This window comes from Leucoraja erinacea, chromosome 25, assembly GCF_028641065.1.
Source record: "Leucoraja erinacea ecotype New England chromosome 25, Leri_hhj_1, whole genome shotgun sequence".
Classification (NCBI taxonomy): Eukaryota; Metazoa; Chordata; class Chondrichthyes; order Rajiformes; family Rajidae; genus Leucoraja; species Leucoraja erinaceus.
Window position 1 is genome coordinate 27,480,991 of NC_073401.1, and position 20,274 is coordinate 27,501,264.

At 47.7% G+C, this 20,274-nt stretch overlaps 1 protein-coding gene across 1 annotated transcript in view; it reads left to right on the forward strand.

The window, feature by feature from the left end:
* Window positions 1-20,274, forward strand: part of trpv4 (transient receptor potential cation channel, subfamily V, member 4) — a 63,926-nt gene that overhangs the window by 16,890 nt on the left and 26,762 nt on the right. The window contains exons 3-6 of the mRNA XM_055655357.1: window positions 3,182-3,354; window positions 7,866-8,018; window positions 12,265-12,405; window positions 19,911-20,209. Of these exons, the coding sequence (XP_055511332.1) occupies window positions 3,182-3,354; window positions 7,866-8,018; window positions 12,265-12,405; window positions 19,911-20,209 (766 nt within the window). The remainder of the gene's footprint in view (window positions 1-3,181; window positions 3,355-7,865; window positions 8,019-12,264; window positions 12,406-19,910; window positions 20,210-20,274) is intronic.

A 20,274-nucleotide genomic window follows, 5' to 3' on the forward strand; every position in this document is an offset into this window, starting at 1 on the left:
CGGTGTGTGTCTGTATCACATTGGCTTTGCACCTTGTGAATTTCACTCAGACAGCGCTCCCCTCGCTTGCCCTGTTCCCCGCCTGCATAACAGGCTGGTGAAGGAAGCGATGTGTGTGTGTTCCACTCTGACAGTCGCCAGCAGTCTCCTGAAAAATCGCCTAAGTGGGACAGGCCCATTAACGTTGAAGTTAACGTGGTCACCTTTATGTTGAACTTTTCCAGAACTATTTTACGGAAATAACCAGGAACAACTTTATATAATGTTCCAAGTAACGCCCCAAGCCGTTTTAATGCAGTTATTTTAAATCGACATTTGACACCAAGTAATATAAAGAGAAGACTGCGAAGGTTTGGTTAGAGTGGTTGGAGTTTAAGGTTTAAAAGGAATAGAAAAAGAGAAAGAAAAATAGCCATGAAATGCTGGCGTAACTCAACGGGTCAGGCAGCATGTCTGAAGGACTGAGATGAAGAAAAACTTTTTCACCCAGAGAGTTGTGAATCTGTGGAATTCTCTGCCACAGAAGGCAGTGGAGGCCAATTCGCTGGATGTTTTCAAGTGGTACAGGTCTTAGGGCTAACGGAATCAAGGGATATGGGGAGAAAGCAGGAACGGGGTACTGATTTTGGATGATCAGTCATGATGATATTGAATGGCGGTGTTGGCTTGAAGGTCCGAATGGCCAACTCCTGCACCTATTATCTATGTTTCTATGACATGGATAGGCGATGTTTCAGGTTGGGACCCTTCTTCAGACTGATTGTAACTGGGTAGGGAAAGCTGGAAAAGAGGTGGGGGATGGGACAAAGCTGGGCCAGTGATAGGTGGATACAGGTGAAGGGGGACTGGATTGGCAGATGGGTGGACAAGGGCTAATGAAAAGGAGGTCAAAGGGTGGAAGGGGGGGGGGAAGGGGGGGAAAGGGGGGGGGAATAATAGGAGGAATGGGTGCACACCTGTTGGGGCACAGGGTAGAGAGGGGAAGAATGGTGAGCGGGGTTGTTAACTAAAATTGGAGAAAGGTACAAAGACTGGTGGAGGGAGGGAAATCGAGTTTTGAGCTCCTTTGAAGGCACAGACTTAATTGGTGGAATGCTTAGAATTATTGCAGAATTTTCTTCACCATGTGTTTAACTAATCACTTCCTAAAGTTCACAATGGAACTGGCTCCACCGCATCTGTGGGAAGTGCATTCCTGATTCCAACCACACACTGTGTGGGACATGGCCTGCACCGAAACCTGAGAGTTATGCGAGTCTTGCGCTACCTTTCCAATGTAGTCAAGCCTAGACTTTAGACTTTAGAGATACAGCTCGGCAACAGGCCCTTCGGCCCACCGAGCCCTCGTCGACCAGCCATCACCCCGTACACTAGCGCTATCCTACACGCGAGGGACAATTTACAATCTTACCGAAGCCAATTAACCTACAAACATGTACGTCTTTGGAGCGTGGGAGGAAACCGGAGCACCCGGAGAAAACCCACGCAGTCACAGGGACAACGTACAAACTCCGTTCAGACAGCACCCGTAGTCAGGATCAAACCCGTGTCTCTGGTGCTGTAAGGCAGTAATAGCCCTGTCCCACAGTACGAGTTCATTCCAAGCTCTCCCGAGTTTAAAAAAAAAAATCAAACTCGTGGTAAGCACGGAGAATGAACGTAGCGGGTACGTCGGAGCTCGGGGACGTCGCTTAGCGGCCCGTAACGCTAACGGCAGGTACTCGGGAAGACTCGCCAACAGCAGGTAAGCACGGGAAGACTGGTGAAGATTTTACAACCTGATGAAAAATGTCCACGAGAGCCCCGAGTACCGACAAGTGGCCATTACCGTAAATCTCCGAGTTTGAATCAGGGCAAACTATGGTGAACTCTTGGAATGAACTCGTACCGTGGGACAGGGGGTTAACTCTACCGCTGCGCCACCGTGTCGCCCTGAGTGTGAACTTGGTTGAGGAAAGGTATTACACTTGCTCTGACTATACTCCCATGGGATACCAAAGGGCTTCCGCTAATTTCACTGGCATGGATGTTGCTGGGGTTTTGGAGGTTGATTTTTAGAAGAATATCGTTCTTTGTTTTTAAAATACATCCATCTTTCTGTAAGCTTTAGGCCCATTACCTGAATCAGTTTCTTTTTTCCATTTCAAACTCTAGTTGTTCGATTAATAAAGGACTATTTCATACTTTTATTGTTTTGTTTTATTGTTTCAGGTTTGGTAATAAATGGGCAAATATGGCAACTAAATATTGTATTTGGGACGGCAGGGTGGCACAGCGGTAGAGCTGCTGCCTCCCAGCATTGGAGATCCAGCTTCGATCCTGAATTTGGGCGCTGTGTGTATGGAGTTTGCATGTTCGCCCTGTGACCATGTGGGTTTCCTCCGGGTGCTCCGGTTTCCTCCCACATTCCAAAGTCGTGCTGGTTTGTAGGTTTATAGGCTTGTATAAATTGCTTCTAGTGTGTGGCATGGGATAGCGTAGAACTAGTGTACGGGTGAATAATGGTCGGCGTGGACTCGATGGGCCGAAGGGCCTGGTTCCATGCTATATCACTAAACTAAACTAAATAAACTAAGTCTAATTAATTTTATACGTGCATAGAACCTTGTCGCTAAAACGTTTCCCGTTTTAGTGGCAAGGTTTAATATATAATATTTTAATAATATTTTACATTTTACATAATTTGACATCATATTTTAACTCCTTTTGAGAAATACTCAGAGAGTAAATTGATCAGTTTTACACTTTAATCTTTCATCATTGTCATCCAGAGAGGGAGACTTTGTGTAGGTGGGAACTGGAGATGCTGGTTTACACCAGATAGACTCAAAGAGCCGGAGTAACTCAGCGGGACTGGATAGAAGGAATGGGTCACGTTTTGGGTCGAGACCCTTCTTCAGTCTGAGAGTCAGGGGAGAGCTGAAACTAGAGGCGTGAAAAGGTACACAGAGCAAATTAGAGCCGGCACCAGTGGCCAAGGAGCCCACAATGGTCCGTTGTTGGTTGTGGAGGAGGTGATAACGAAGGGACACGGGGGTGATACGAGTAGGGTGACTTGGGTGGGGGAGGGAGGGCTTGGTAACAGCGTTGGGCTCTGTAATTCTCAGAGAGAGACGCAGAGGAGTCATCTCCCCTCCATGCCTTTCGTCCCGACTTCATGCCTTTTTGTGTTTCATTCCAGTAAGAACAGTCCGAAGGTGAAGGCCCCCGCTCCAGAGCCGCCGCCAGTGCTGAAGGTGTTTAACCGGGCGCTTCTGTTCGACATCGTGTCTCAGGGGTCAGTGGCCGGGCTCGACGGGCTGCTCGTCTTCCTCCTGAGTCAGAAGAAGCGTCTGGTAGACGAGGAATTTCGAGGTGAAGTGAAAACCCAAATACGGCAGCAAAGGTGTAATCACTGTGAGACTGTTCGCGATGTCAGAGCATGGAGATGGTTCTCATCCTGGTGTTAGAAACAAAGAGACTACAGATGCTGGTAGGCAAAAATGCTGGAGAAACTCAGCGGGTGCAGCAGCATCTATGGAGCGAAGGAAATAGGCAACGTTTCGGGATGAACCCCAAGGGTTTTGGCCCGAACGAGGGGTTAAAAAAGGGGGAGTTCTTGGGGGAGAAAGGGGAGGGGAATGTTGTTGTTTGAGGGTCAGATATATCTTTATCCTTCCTTCCCTTCCTTCCTTCCTTCCTCCCTTCCTTCCTCCCTTCCTTCCTTCCTTCCTTCCTTCCTTCCTTCCTTCCTTCCTTCCTTCCTTCCTTCCTTCCTTCCTTCCTTCCTTCCTTCCTTCCTTCCTTCCTTCCTCCCTTTCCTCCTTCCTTTCCTTCCTTCCTTTCCTTCCTCCCTTCCTTCCTTCCTTCCTCCCTTCCTCCTCTTCCTTCCTCCCTCCTTCCCTCCCTCCCTCCCTCCCTCCCTCCCCCCCTTCCCTCTCCTCCCCCCCTCCTTCCTTCCTTCCTTCCTTCCTTCCTTCCTTCCTTCCTCCCTCCCTTCACTTCCTTCCTTCCTTTCTTCCTTCCTTCCTTCCTTCCTTCCTTCCTTCCTTCCTTCCTTCCTTCCTTCCTTCCTTCCTTCCTTCCTTCCTTCCTTCCTTCCTTCCTTCCTTCCTTCCTTCCTTCCTTCCTTCCTTCCCTCCTTCCTTCCTTCCTTCCTTCCTTCCCTTCCTCCCTTCCTTCCCTCCCTTCCTTCCTTCCCTCCCTTCCTCCCTTCCTCCCTCCCTCCCTCTCCCCCTTTTTCTTCCTTCCTTCCTTTCCCCCTTTTTCTTCCTTCCCTACATCCAACCTACAATTGGAGAATTCCATGTTCATAATTAATAATAATGAGCAATGAACGATGTTTAATGCTCAGTTGATGAGGACACAAATCCCCCCCCTGGGTTCCGCTGTGTTAAAGAGGATAAATAGCGTTTCCAGTTGCCTGAGACATTCTGAAACCACACCAGTTACATTTAGCATTTGCTTATCAATTCAATTTAAGACCATGTGCTCTATCCTATTACTATAGACTGTGTTTAGAGGAGTGGGTGTATATTAAATAAATGACAGCAGCTATGTACTCGGTCTGTTTGGATAATGTTATGTTGCCTTATTTGGTATATGAATGGAGCGGCAGGGTGAGCTTGGCAGAGCATCTTTGTCATGTAGATGCAGAGTGCAGGAAGAAGGATCTCGTCCCGAAATGTCACCCATTCCTTCTCTCCAGAGACCCGCTGAGTTACTCCAGCATTTTGTGTCTATCTTTGGGATAAAGCCAGCATCTGCAGTTCCTTTCCACACCTAAACATCAGGGGTATGTAGGTTACCTGATATGGGAAAATTCAATGTCCGTACCATTGTTGTGTAGGCTATTTGCGTGTGGCCTCTCAGATGCAATGGAGGAGGGTGAGGACAGATAATCTGTGTGGGAATGGGAAGGAAAGTTAACATGACTTGCATGTTGACAGCATGGGAGGGAGGGGGAGAGGGAGAGGAGGGGGAGGGGGAGAGGAGGAGGGGGGGGAACAAAAGTGGACCTGGAGCGAGGTGCAGGAAACATGTTCCCGATGTTGGGGGAGTCCAGAACCAGGGGCCACAGTTTAAGAATAATGGGTAAGCCATTTAGAACAGAGACGAGGAAACACTTTTTCTCACAGAGAGTTGTCAGTTTGTGGAATTCTCTGCCTCAGAGGGCGGTGGAGGCCGGCTCTCTGGATGCTTTCAAGAGAGAGCTAGATAGGGCTCTTAAAGATAGCGGAGTCAGGAGATATGGGGAGAAGGCAGGCACGGGGTACTGATTGGGGATGATCAGCCATGATCACATTGAATGGCGGTGCTGGTTCGAAGGGCCGAATGGCCTCCTCCTGCACCTATTGTGTATTATCTATTGCCTATTGACGGGGGGAGAACAGAGGAGGTCGTGCCACGGGATATTTTGTGACTTTGTCAGCCCCCTTTACATGGCCACTATTCGCATACCTTGAGTCGGCAAGCAAAGAGTTTCACTGGGTTTTGTCACACTTGACAATAAAACTTGATTCATTCATTCAACTTAGATTGTGGTGGTTTGCTTCAAGGGTGGTGCCTCATCATCTTCTGAAGAGTAATTATGGATGGGCAGTAAGTGTTGGTCTTGCCAGTAAAGTCTATGTCATACAAAATGACAATTATTGGGTAACCTTAATCCACCGTATAGTTAGCTCAAGTGCAGAATAGCACTGGGAGAGCACATTGGCTAAGAATCGACAGCAGGCAGCATTGTAGAATCCTTTGAACACAAGACCATTCAATCTGTCGGACACATAAAAATATTGAAAATATATTAAACATCATTACGTTGGCCAGGTTTGGTAAATATATGTTGCAGCATGCCAGAGCTTCTATTTTAAGGTGAGAGGAGAAAGATTTAATGGGAGCCTGAGGGGGCAACTTTTTCACCTAGAGTGTGGTGGGTGTATGGAACGAGCTGCCGGAGGAGGTAGTTGAGGCGTGTACTATAACAGGTACATGGACAAGAAAGCACAGTGGCATAGTTGTAGAGTTACATCTTCACAGCGCCAGAGACTTAGTTCCGATCCTGACTATGGGTGCTGTCTGTACGGCGTCTGTACATTCTCCCAGTGGCCGTGTGGGATTTCCCCGGGTGCTCTGGTTTCCTCCCACACTTGTAGGTTAATTGACTTTGGTAAGAATTGTAAATTGTCCCTAGTGTGTAGAATAGTGTTAGTGTACGAGGTGATCGTTGGTCGGTGGGGAGCTGGTGGGCTGAAGGGCCTGTCCCTGTGTTGTATCTCTTATACTAAACTAAAACTAGACTGAAGGCCTAGAAGGATATGGGCCAAGGACAGGTAAATGGACAGGTTGAGCTTAGATGGGGCAACTTGGTTAGCATGAACAAGTTGGGCCGAAGGGCCTGTTTCCGTGCTGTACGACTCTCTGACTATTTTCTAGTCACTCTCAATCCCAGGCATAATTATTAACTCCCATCTTGGTTCAATAAAAGCACAATTTATTTTTTTGAGACGAAGGTAGACACAAAATTCCTGGAGTAACTCAGCGGGACAGGCAGCATCGCCGGAGAGAAGGAATGGGTGACGTTTCGGGTCGAGACCCTTCTTCAGACTGATGTCAGGGGAGAGGGCGGGACAGAGATTGAATCTAGTCGGAGACAGTGAGACTGGGAAGGGGGAGGGGATGGAGAGAGAGAGGGAAAGCAAGGGCTATTTGAAGTCGGAGAAGTCAATGTTCATACCGCTGGGGTGTAAGCTGCCCAAGCGGAATATGAGGTGCTGTTCCTGCAATTTACGCTCTGACATTGGTTCTTATTATAGACAAAGCTTGTATGTACATTACCTAAAATAAATAGTGTTTAAGAGGGAACTGCAGATGCTGGAGAATCGAAGGTTACACAAAAAAAAAGGGCTGGAGAAACTCAGCGGGTGCAGCAGCATCTATGGAGCGAAGGAGATAGGCAACGTTTCGGGCCGAAACGGCCCGAAACGTTGCCTATCTCCTTCGCTCCATAGATGCTGCTGCACCCGCTGAGTTTCTCCAGCCCTTTTCTTTTGTGTAACCTAAAATAAATACATGTATTGTCAGTTCTTAAATACAGAATTACAGTTCTGGATCGCTGATGGATAAGTCCTTGGTGGGAATGTCAAAATTTGGAAACCACAAGGAATGTTGGCGCACAAACCCAATGTTTCACCGACGTTCCAATGGTTGTTATAAGTAGTTTACAAAAGGAAGCCACAATGGTCAGATTATGGGGTGGCAATTTAACGGCTCGTAGTGTGTTTTCAGTTCTTAGTTTTAGAGATACAGTGTGGAAACAGGCCCTTCAGCCCAACAAGTCCCCGCACACTTAGCACTATCCTACACACACTAGAGACAATTTACAATTTTACCAAGCCAATTAGCCTTCAAACCTGTTCGTCTTTGGAGAGTGTGGGAGGAAACTGGGGCACCTGGAGAAAACCCACGCAGGTCAAGGGGAAAACGTACAAACTCCGTACAGACAAGCAGCCGTAGTCAGGATCGAACCTGGGTCTCTGGCGCCGTAAGGCTGCAACTCTACCGCTGCGCCACTATAGAATCTCTTCTGCACACTCTCTATAACTACCACATACTTTCAGTAGTGTAGCAACGCCAAAACTGCAAATCCTGTACAATGAATATTTTGTACCTGAAGTCCTAAATCTTAAACCGAGTGCCTCACCCTATGAAAGCCGCATTTGGTGTGTTGTATGGAATTCTGGTTACAGTATTACAGACAGTGCAGGCAGCATCCTTAGTCGGGATCGAACCCGGGTCTCCGGCTGTGGAAGGCAGCAACTCTACCGATGCTGCCCATGCGTGGTAATGCAATGCAGACTGACAATTCTTTCTTTCTTTACCATCCCTAGAACCATCAACAGGGAAGACTTGCTTACCCAAGGCGCTGTTGAACCTAACCCACGGGAGGAACAACACCATACCGCTGTTGCTGGAAATAGCAGAAAAGACAGGGAACCTCCCCGAGTTCATCAATGTACCGTTCCGGGATGTGTACTACAGAGGTGAGCAGGCAGCTGTTGTTGACGCCTCTTGTAACTCAACTCTTAGTTTGTTTAAGAAGGAACTGGAAAAATCGAAGGTAGACAAAAATGCTGGAGAAACTCAGCGGGTGAGGCAGCGTCTATGGAGCGAAGGAATAGGTGACGTTTTGGGTCGAGACCCTTCTTCAAACTGAAAAAGGGTCTCGAACCGAAACGTCACCTATTCCTTCGCTCCATACATGATGCCTCACCGCCGAGTTTCTCCAGCAATTTTATCTACCAACTCTTAATTTAGTTTAGTTTAGAGATACAGTGTAGAATCAGGCCCTTCGGCCCACTGAGTCCGCACCGCCCAGCGATCCCCGCACACCAACACTATCCTACACGCCAGGGACAAGTTTTATCAAAGCCAATTAACCTACAAATATGTGTGGCTTTGTAGGTTAATTGGCCCTTTGTAAAATTGCCCACAGTGGGCAGGGAGTGGATGCGAAAGTGGGATCAAAGATAATTAGTGTGAACGGGTTATTATCGGTGGTCGGCATGGACTCGATGGGCCGAAGGGGCTGGGTCCATGCCGCATCTTTCAATCGATCAGTGGAAATCATCAGAGATTGCAAATTGAAATCATGAGTTTTCTCATTCTGTGGTTCACCCATGGAGAAGGTACAAATGTTGCAGCCCCTGCAAAATATCCAACCCCATGCAGCTATATCCATTGTGAATCGGAGACACAAATGTCAAAAAAAAGTGACCATAGATCACCAGGTAATTTTCTGATGGTAATTAATCCCCATTCAGAAATATATAAGGCAGATTTACAGCAGTGATACAGCGTGGATACAGGCCCTTCGGCCCATCGAGTCCGCACCGACCAGCGATCCCCGCACACTAACACTATCCTACACACACTAGGGACAATTTACACTTTTTGCAAGTCAATTAACATAGAAACATAGAAACACTGAAAATAGGTGCTGGAGTAGGCCAGTCGGCCCTTCGAGCCTGCACCGCCATTCAATATTATCATGGCTGATCTTCCAACTCAGTATCCCGTACCTGTCTTCTCTCCATACCCCCTGATCCCTTTAGCCACAAGGGCCACATATAGCTCCCTCTTAAATATAGCCAATGAACTGTTGCCTCAACTACCTTCTGTGGCAGAGAATTCCACAGACTCACCAATCTCGGTGTAAAAAATGATTTTCTCATCTCGGTCCTAAAAGATTTCCCCCTTATCCTTAAACTGTGACGCCTTGTTCTGGACTTCCCCAACATAGGGAACAATCTTCCTGCATCTAGCCTGTCCAACCCCTTAAGAATTTTGTACGTTTCTAAAATCCCCCCCCTCAATCTTTAACCTATAAACCAGTACGGTTTTGGGGAGTGGGAGGAAACCGAAGATCTCGGAGAAAACCCACGCAGGTCACGGGGAAAACGGGCAAACTCCGTACAGACCCGTGGTCAGGATCGAACCCGGGTCTCTGGCGCTGTGAGGCAGTAGCTCTACCGCTGCGCCACCGTGCCGCCCTTTCTGTTCAATTTTTTTCTCTCCGTGGCAAAATGTGAGTTGCATTCTTTCTATTTATGTTGATAATTTCTGCCTTCCTCCCCCACCTCTGTTTACCTATTAAAATACTTTCAGCAATAGCCAAAAAATTAGGTCATTAAGTTGGGTTTTGCAAGCAACTTGGGACTGAGTTATTTATACTTCCATTGATGTGGAACACTCACGCAGTGTAAACTCTGTGTGGAAGGGTGGAGAGAGCCAGAAGGCAAGATTGCCCCTCCCTGCAACACATCTGGAACAGAAGGCCAGTGTTAGGCTGGTCCGAGTCTGATTCGAGACGTATACCAGGGCTTCTGCTGCTATTGCTCAACACCAGGTCTCGGTCCCTTCCTGAATAACCAAAGACTTGTTCATTGACAGCATCTCTCCAATGGCACCCACTTCAGAGGGCTCACCGTGTATAACGTTGTGCTCTGTGTTTTGAGAGTGAGTCGGGTCAGGGGTGGGGCGTCGTCAACAGAAACCCTGCAATTTTGCGCGGTTTTTCTTTCTTTGCAGTAATGAGAGCTGTCAGACATCTGTGGCATCTGGCGATGAGCGGCGTGGGTGGGGGAGCAGAGGACGGAGCAGGGCTAGGAACCAAAGGAGCTGGAAAAGAAGAGAAGAGGATGCAGCATTCTTTAAATGTATTCCTTTCTTTGTGCCGTTTCTTGCAGTCCCAGCATTTATTGCCCTTGGGGAATCCATAATTGGTCTTCAGAAGGAAACTCGACCCCCTTCAGTCTGATGAAGATAATCCCACAATGTTATTGGGTTGGGAGCTGGATAGAGTGGATGTGGAGAGGATGTTTCCACTAGTGGGAAAGTCTAGGACCAGTGGTCTGAGCCTCAGAATTAAAAGACGTCCCTTTAGGAAGATGGGGAGGAATTTCTTTAGTCAGAGGGTGGTGAATCTGTGGAATTTATTGCCACAGAAGGCTGCGGAGGGCAGGTCAATGCATATTATTAAGGCCAAGATTGATTGATTCTTGATTAGTGCGGGTGTCAGGGGCTACGGGGGGAAGGCAGGAGAATGGGGTTAGGAGGGAGAGATAGATCGGCCATGATTGAATGGCGGAGTAGACTTGATGGGCCGAATGGCCTCATTCTGCTCCGATCATTTATGAACTTATGAATATGTTGACAATGAAGGAATGAGTATGTACAATAAGCCGTCGTTATCATGGACCTCTTTATGATGGAAGTCGGTTATAGTGGACGTACCTTCTGACCTTCACTGCCAGACTGGGCCGCCGAACCACTGCCACCACGTCCCAGCACTCCAGCCGTCCGCGGGCCGCGACCATCGACTCCGGCGATCCTCGCCTCTCCCCCGGCTGCCAGCAGGCCGGGGCTGTCAACTCACCGGGATTCCAGGCCCAGTTCCAGACCGAGAAGGATGAGAGGGAATCTCATTGAAACATATAAGATTATTAAAGGTTTGGACGCGCTAGAGGCAGGAAACATGTTCCCGCTGTTGGAGGAGTCCAGAACCAGGAGCCACAGTTTAATAATAAGGGGTAAGCCATTTAGAACGGAGACGAGGAAAAGCTTTTTCACACAGAGAGTGGTGAGTCTGTGGAATTCTCTACCTCAGAGGGCGGTGGAGGCCGGTTCTCTGGATGCTTTCAAGAGAGAGCTAGATAGGGCTCTTAAAGATAGCGGAGTCAGGGGATATGGGGAGAAGGCAGGAACGCGGTACTGATTGTGGATGATCAGCCATGATCGCATGGAATGGCGGTGCTGGGTTGAAGGGCCGAATGGCCTACTCCTGCACCTATTGTCTATTGTCTATTGAGAGTCTGAAGAGACGTCACCGACCCATGATCTCCAGAGATGCTACCTGACCCGCTGAGTTGCTCCAGCACTTTGTGTCCTTGTGTGTATTAACCAGCGACTGAAACTGTTTGTTTCTTCCACTTATAACTTTGGTATAAACCAGTGTCCGCAGTCCCTTCCTACACATAGTAATTCCTAACTCGGTTAGAGCGGAAGATTGGCAATAACGGGCAGCTTTCCCCCCGCTACGGTCCGTTATAATGAGGGTTTACTGTATTTCCAAGCCAGGGTGGAGTACGGCGTGCAGGGGAACCTGCAGGTGGTGGTGTTGTCCTGAGCGTTCATTCTCTCTGCTGGTCATGGTTTTGTAGGATTAAGGGGTATATATTGGATAGGATAATGGCCCCCATTTCCGTACTCCTCTCCAAAACAGGACCGTGGCTTGGCATTCATCTCATGGGCGATAGTTCTGACGGAATCTCTTGAAGTGAAATTTATTGGCCAACTATGTAAGTTCATGTTATTTACATAGTTGAATTTTTTACAGCAGTCAACAAATTTACGTTAGTCCTTAGAGATACGGCGCGTAAACAGGCCCTTCGGCCCACTGAGTCCGTGCCGACCAGTACGTCGATCACCCGTTTACACTAACACTATCCAACACACCTAAGGACGATTTACTGTTTTACCGCAGCCAATGAACCTACAAACCCGTACGTCTTTGGCGTGTGGGAGGAAGCCGGGGCGCCCGGAGAAAACCCACGCAGGTTACAGGTAGAACGTACAAAAACTCCGTAGAGACAAGGACCCGTAGTCAGGATCGAACCCGGGTCTCTGGCGCTGTGAGGCAGCGACTCTACCCGCTGTGCCACCGTGCTGCTATGAAACTTGTTCTAAATTATGGAAAGCAATTTGTCTATCGTTTCTCTCTTGCCGCAGGCCAGACCGCACTGCACATTGCCATCGAGCGGCGCTGCAAGCATTACGTGGAGCTGCTGGTTGAAAAGGGAGGGGATGTCCATGCGCAGGCTCGTGGGAAGTTCTTCCAGCCCAAGGATGAGGGCGGATATTTCTACTTTGGTGAGAAGATACTACAATTTCTAATCTTGGTGTACTTTCATTCCAGCTTCTTTCCACTGAGATATCGTGAAATGCTTCCACTAGTGGTAGAGTCTCGGACCAGAGGGCACAGCCTCAGACGTACCTTTACAAAGGAGATGAGGAGGAATTTATTTAGCCAGAGGGTGGTGAATCTGTAGAATTCATTGCCATAGATGGGTGTTTTAGTCTGAAGAAGGGTTTCGGCCCGAAACGTTGCCTATTTCCTTCGCTCCATAGATGCTGCTGCACCCGCTGAGTTTCTCCAGCTTTTTTGTGTAACCCTGGGTGTTTTAGTCGTTGGGTATTTTTAAAGCGGAAATCGACAGATTCTTGATTAGTAAGGGTTTACTTCACTATCCTACAAACTAGGGACAATTTACAATTTACAGAAACCAATTAACCGTTAAACCTGCACGACTTTGGAGTGTGGGAGGAAACCGGAGCACTCGGAAAAAATTCAAGCGGCCAGGGGGAGAACGTGCAAACTCCGCACAGAGAGCACCGGAGGTCAGAATCGAACCCGGGTCTCCAGCGCTGTGAGGCAGCAATTCGATCGTTACGCCATCGTGCCGCTCCAAAGGGTGTCAAATGTTACGGGGAAAAGGCAAGAGGATGGATCATCCATGATTGAAAGGGGGCGAATGTTCTAATTCTGTTCCCATGGACTTATTAGGGCGATAAAGGCCTTGTAATCACGCATACCTAAACACGGCCTTGTTGGCTGGAAACCACGACCCTCTTGCCAACCTTTAAGATGAAACTGGAGGTTATCCTTAAAAAACAATAGACCCAAAATGGTGGAATAACTCAGCGGGTCAGGCAGCATCCCGGGATAGACAGAATGGGTGACGTTTCAGTTTTGACCCAAGACGTCACCCATTCCTTTTCTCCAGGGATGCTGCCTGTCCCTCTGAGTTACTCCAACATTTTGCGTCTATCCTCGGTGTAAACCAGCATCTGCAGTTCAATGGACAATAGGTACAGGAGTAGGCCATTCGGCCCTTCGCGCCAGCACATGGCCATTCGTCCCGCTGAATTACTCCAGCATCTTGTGTTTGTCTTTGGAGTAAACCAGCATCTGTAGTTCCTTCCTACACACTGTGCCTTTGTCCTATCTATCCCCTTCACTATCTCATACACCTCTATAAGACCAATCCTCTCACCCCCTGTGCTCCAAGGACTATGTACCAGAATATTAGCACCAGAATATAAATCGGGGAGTACAGAGAAGGTTCACCAGACTGATTCCTGGGATGTCAGGACTTTTGATATGAAGAAAAACTGGATAGACTCGGCTTGTACTCGCTAGAATTTAGAAGATTGAGGGGGGATCTTATAGAAACTTACAACATTCTTAAGGGGTTGGACAGGCTAGATGCAGGAAGATTGTTCCCGATGTTGGGGGAAGTCCAGAACAAGGGGTCACAGTTTAAGGATAAGGGGGAAATCTTTTAGGACTGAGATGAGAAATATTTTCTTTACACAGAGAGTGGTGAATCTCTGGAATTCTCTGCCACAGAATGTAGTTGAGGCCAGTTAATTGGCTATATTTAAGAGGGAGTTAGATGTGGCCCTTGTGGCTAAAGGGATCAGGGGGTATGGAGAGAAGGCAGGTACAGGATACTGAGTTGGATGATCAGCCGTGATCATATTGAATGGCGGTGCAGGCTCGAAGGGCCGAATGGCCTACTCCTGCGCCAATTTTCTATGTTTCTATGTCTCTGCTGTTTTCTTTGTGTGATTGTTACAAAACACAAGGTTTGGCAATATTTCAATGTATATCCAACAAAGCAATGAAAGGAAATGACGCCAATGTCATGGGATGCTTTTACTGTGAACAGTCAGCAGCCAGAATGTGAGCATTTCCTGACAGATTTCACCAAAAGCACTAAGAATATTGGCACAAGAGTCTCAGATCATGAGGACCTCCCCATGTTGATCGCCATGTTGTCCGAGGCCTGGTGGATTGAAGCTTGCATCCATCCAACCAGCCGTGGAAGAATATATTTAACAAGCAGGGCATCCGTTGAAATTCTCAGGGGCTAGTGGAGTGCAGTTGTACTGTCCACGACAAACGGTTTAAGGCAGAAGAGAGGCAGAGTGGATGGTCGGAATAGACTCGATGGGCCGAATGGCCTAATTCTGCTGCTCTGTCTCTGGGACCTGTTTCCACGCCGTATCTCCAGAGTCAATCTGAATCAATCAGTGGGAGAATGAAGATACATGGAGATCTGGCAACTAATGTCCCCGTCCCACTTAGGAAACCTGAACGGAAACCTCTGGGGACTTTGCGCCCCACCCAAGGTTTCCGTGCGCTTCCCGGAGGTTTTTGTCAGTCTCCCTACCTGCTTTCACTACCTGCAACCTCCGGCAACCACCTGCAACCTCCGGGAACCGCACGGAAACCTTGGGTGGGGCGCAAAGTCTCCAGAGGTTTCCATTCAGGTTTCCTAAGTGGGACAGGGGCATTACTCCAAATGGCCATAGGAACTTGGACAAGATCAAAGCAGTTCATGATGAAACCATCACAGTATACCTTCACCAAGCAACCCAGTGATGAAGTGTAAAGAATGCAAGGTCGTTCTATGCAAAGAGCAATTAAAACGTCAGGATATTTGAGGCTGTTTGCAGTTGACTTTCACCAGAGTAAATGAGCACTTGGGAAAGGTTAGGCTGAAGAGACGGAGGCGGGTTTTAGTATGGTTGATATGGCGAGTCTATTAAGTATTTTGTAAGAGTTGAAATGGTAGATAAATAGTGGTTAGTTTAGTTGTGAGATACACCATGAAACAGGCCCTTTGGCCCACTGAGTCTGTGCCGACCAGCGATATCACCCTGACACTAACTTACACACTAGAGGCAATTTACACAAGCCAATTAATCCGCAAACCTGTACATCTTTGGAGTTTGGGAGGAAACCGGAGCACTCGGAGAAAACCCACGCGGGTCATGGGGAGAACGTGCAAACTCCGTACAGAGAGCATCGATAGTTAGAATTGAACCCAGGTCCCTGGCGCTGTGAGGTGGCCACTCTACCGCTGAGCTAGAAGTGGAATTATTGGCCATTAATGTGTTGAATTCCTGACAATATATTTTTTTTTTCAAGAGATGATGTTAAAATGAAAGTGGGTAGTGTTTAACGGCGATTGATCCGAATGCCACAGTATTCCAATTCAATCTCTGCCTGCCCGCAAATCATGATCTATTTCTCTGCCTCCCAAAGATGCCAGAGAAATTCTCAGACTCTTCAGCGATTCCAACTCCTCCCAGTTCCTTTGCCCCTGACTCATTCCGATTAGAAGCAAACATTTCTGAAGGTAAGAAGCATGCAGGCCAAGACATACATCTGCCTTCCGACCATTCAAATAGTGTGGGCTGGTCTATTGCCACGATAATTCAACCAGATCTCTTGGTAAACACATCGCACACACACACACACACGCTGAGCATTAAAGGTCAACGGTGTCAAAGGAAGCCATACCTTAGACAGGATGCTTAATGTATATGGAAGTAATTTGCAATGTTTGCTATCAATATAGGGAGTGGTTCGCTATGAAGTTGAGCCTTACAGAGATCTGTACGTTGCAGACGGATTGCTTGTTTGTTTTATCGGTACGGTGTCTATAAGCAGCACGTCCCGAATTAGAAGTTGTGGTCTACAAGTTGTGGTAATGTAACAGGGTGGTACGGTGCCTCAGCGGTGGAGTTGCTGCCTCACAGCGCCAGAGACCCGGGTTCGATCCTGGCTACGGGTGCTGTCTCTACGGAGTTTGCACCTTGTCCCATGTGACCGAGTGGGTTTTCACCGGGTGCTCGGGTTCCTTCCCAAATCCCAAAGACGTGTAGGTTTGTAGGTCAATTGGCTTCGGTAAATTGTCCCCGAGTGAGTAGGTTACGGGCGATCTGCTGGTCGGCGCGGACTTCGTGGGCCGAAGGGGCTGATTCTGCGCTGCGTCTCTTAAACTAAGAAAAGTCAGTTCGAATCTCTTCCAGCAGATTTTGTGTTGTTCTTCCACAGCAGTCTACGAGATGTTTGATATTGAATTCTGCTGGTTTGGAAGTGACACAGCCCAGTAACTCTGTGGGTCAGGTAGCATCTGTGGAGAACGTGGATAGGCGGTATTTTGGGTCGAGACCCGTCATCGGACCCCCTTAGAAGTGATGTCCATCCACTTTCGCAAAGCAGCTTTGTATCAGAAATTAGACAATTTATCGATAATTATAGTTATAATGCATTAATTTATTAACATCAGATATTTTAGGATGACTGTGTACTGTTCTAGTTTCTAGTCTCCATTCTGAATAGTATGAGAATCTTGAAAATGAGTTTAACAACTTCCCATAATTGGGTAGTAAATTGTTTCCAGACCAGAGGGAGCAACAGTTGCCCAACAAATGTTTAGCTTGATGTAAAAGAGTCAACGAGAACAGACTATTCATAGCAATGGCACGGGCTGGGTTGACGTGTCCCAGGGTATGAAAGGAGCAGTGTCTGTGAAGCAAGGCTTCAGTTTTTAACTTCTTGCCTGAGTACTGAGGTGAATACATGTTTTGTGAGGGGCTGCCCCAGGGTGTGGTTTTCTGGCTGATCTGCTCTCTCTTCAAGCTGCTGGTTTTGGTTACAGACCATGGCTTGTGCTTTCTGTTTACATTCTCCTTCCGCCGGGCTGCTGAGATAGACACTCAGGCAGAGCTTGGACCCATTTGGTACGCCACTTGGGCGACTTTTTAGGCGACTGCAGGAGATTATGCAGTCGCCACATGTTCGCGGGTGGTTGCCGGGGAGTCGCCTTCATGGTCGTGAGGAGTTCCCGCATTCTGGGAACTAGTCGCGGCCTCATAACCCACCGGTAACGTTAAATATCTGCCAAGCTTCAATAGACAATAGACAATTGGTCAGCACCGCCATTCAATGTGATCATGGCTGACCAATTGTCTATTGTCTATCAAACCCTTAACAATCTTATATGTTTCAATGAGATCCCATCTCATCCTTCTAAACTCCAGAGTGTACAAGCCCAGCTGCTCCATTCTCTCAGAATATGACAGTCCTGCCATCCCGGGAATTAACCTTGTAAACCTACTGAGAATTAACCTTGTAAATCTTGTTACCTGGTGTAACTTCACCTGATCTAACTTTACCCGGCGTAACAAGGGACAAAGTGGTGGAATCACTCCGCGGGTCAGGCAGCATCTGCGGAGGGGATGGGACAGGTGACGTTTTGGGACGGGACGTTTCTTCAGACTCCAAGTGTCAAAGATCCGTAATATCACCTATCCACTGCCTCCACAGATGCTGCCTGACTTGCTGAGTGACTCCAGCACGTTGTGCTCTGTATATAGGTGTATTTTGTCGAGGGTACTCTGTGAAGCCCCTGTACAGTATTGGCCTAGGGAGTTACATTTGGGGACGGTAAATATGAGGCCACTCGCTGTTTAATCCAGGATGCTGCCAGACTACCTTGAATTGCTGGTGTTTGGGGAGTGGACTGTTATTCAAGGTTTTTAATAAACCTCCCTGACATCTGCGATATTCTGATAGAGGGATTTCAGTGTGATCACCATGGTAAGCAACACACTGTGTTTGCAGCTCAGAACATCTACTTTAAAGACCTGTCTCTTAGCAACTGCTTCCCGTGCTATTAACTTAATCAGGGTTGAGAATTGTAGTATTAGTTTAATGAGGTAAATAATGGATTGTTAATTTAATTCCTGGCACAGACCCACAGATCGGAGTGGAGTGAGGCCAACAAGTTTCTCTAATTCACTCTAAATAATTAAAGCACTTCTCTGATCCATCCCCACATCTGGTACAGGGCAGGTCGATACATTCAACAAAATAGAGAGAGTACAGAGGAGATTTACTAGAATGTTGCCTGGGTTTCAGCAACTAAGTTACAGAGAAAGGTTGAACAAGTTAGGGCTTTATTCTTTGGAGCGCAGAAGGTTAGGGGGGGACTTGATAGAGGTTTTTAAAATGATGAGAAGGATAGACAGAGTTGACGTGGAAAAGCTTTTCCCACTGAGAGTAGGGAAGATTCAAACAAGGGGACATGACATGAGAATTAAGGGATTGAAGTTTAGGGGTAACATGAGGGGGAACTTCTTTACTCAGAGAGTGGTAGCTGTGTGGAATGCGCTTCCAGTGAAAGTGGTGGAGGCAGGTTCGTTTTTATCATTTAAAAATAAATTGGATAGTTATATGGATGGGAAGGGAATGGAGGGTTATGGTCTGAGCGCAGGTATATGGGACTAGGGGAGATTATGTGTTCGGCACGGACTAGAAGGGTCGAGATGGCCTGTTTCCGTGCTGTAATTGTTATATGGTTATATGGTTATATGGTTATTCACTGGCCATTGAATAAACCACCATACGCCGAGCAAGTCCATTGAGGTGTCCTTGCACATAGAATGACAAATAGTACATCGTAGAAAAAGGCCCTTTGGCCCACAATGTCCGTGCTGGACAAGATGCCAATCTCCTCTGTTTGTACGTGATCCATGTCACTCCACACCCTGCACATGCACGTGCCGATCTAATCGCCTCTTAAATGCTCCTGTTGTGTCTGTCTTCACCACCACTCCCAGCAGTGTGTTCCAGGCACCCACCACCCTCTGTGTAAAAACCATGCCCTGCGTATCTCCTTTCAAATTCGCCCCTCTCACCTTAAAGCTGCGCCCTCTAGTCTTTGACACTTCCACCCTGGGGAAAAAAAAGGTTCTGCCTGTCCACCCTATCTATGCCTCGCATCATTTGGTCCACTTCTATCAGGTTTTCCCTCAACCTTCCAAGACCACCTTCCAAACGGAGGCATGGAGGATGCCAGTGGGAGAGTCCAGGCCCACAAAGTGGCCAACACGGCCCCTCCCAAATAAACCTCATGAAACCCCGTCCGTAGACCATCAAAACCCAACTAAATCATGCAATCTCCAACATATTCATTCAACCACTCCATGAAATCATCAGAGCCCATCACCTCCCAATCCCACCGAGACCATTCTATACCCAGCAAAAACAACAGACATTCCCTGCTTAAAATCATTGATTCAAATTCAATACATTATTGGACATCCTTCATAAAATCATGAAATATTTACCTTATAAAATCATAAAATTCCCTTATTGAGGCACGGTGGCGCAGAGGCAGAATTGTTGCCTCACAGCGCCAGAGACCCGGGTTCGATCCTGGCTGCGGGCGCTGTCTGTACGGAGTTTGCACGTTCTCCCCGTGACCTGCGTGGGTTTTCTCCGGAATCTCCGGTTTCCTCCCACACTCCAAAGGCGTACAGTTTTGTGGGTTAATTTGCTTGGTGTAAATGTAAAATTGTTCCAGTGTGTGTAGGGTAATGCTAATGTGCGTGGCTCGCTGGCCGGCATGGACTAGGTGGGCTGAAGGGCCTGTTTCTAAACTAAACTAAACTACAATTCTTTGTCTCTGTCTTTCGGGATGTGATGCCAACTGTCTTTCCCTGTATCTCCCCAGGCGAGTTACCTCTGTCTCTGGCTGCTTGCACCAACCAGCCCGACATCGTCAACTACCTCACTGAAAACCCAGACAAGGTCGCGGATTTGCGGAGGCAGGACTCCCGCGGAAATACCGTGCTCCACGCACTGGTCGCCATTGCCGACAACACCAGGGAGAACACCAAGTTCCTGACGAAAATGTACGACCTGTTCCTCATCAAATGTGCCAAGACCTACCCGGAGAGCAACTTGGAGGCGATTTTAAACAACGATGGCTTATCGCCCCTCAAGATGGCAGCAAAGCTCGGAAAGATCGGGGTAAATTGGTTCTTTCTTAAGGCACTTGGGCTGAAGATTATCTCTCCACAGAATGCTTTGTGATG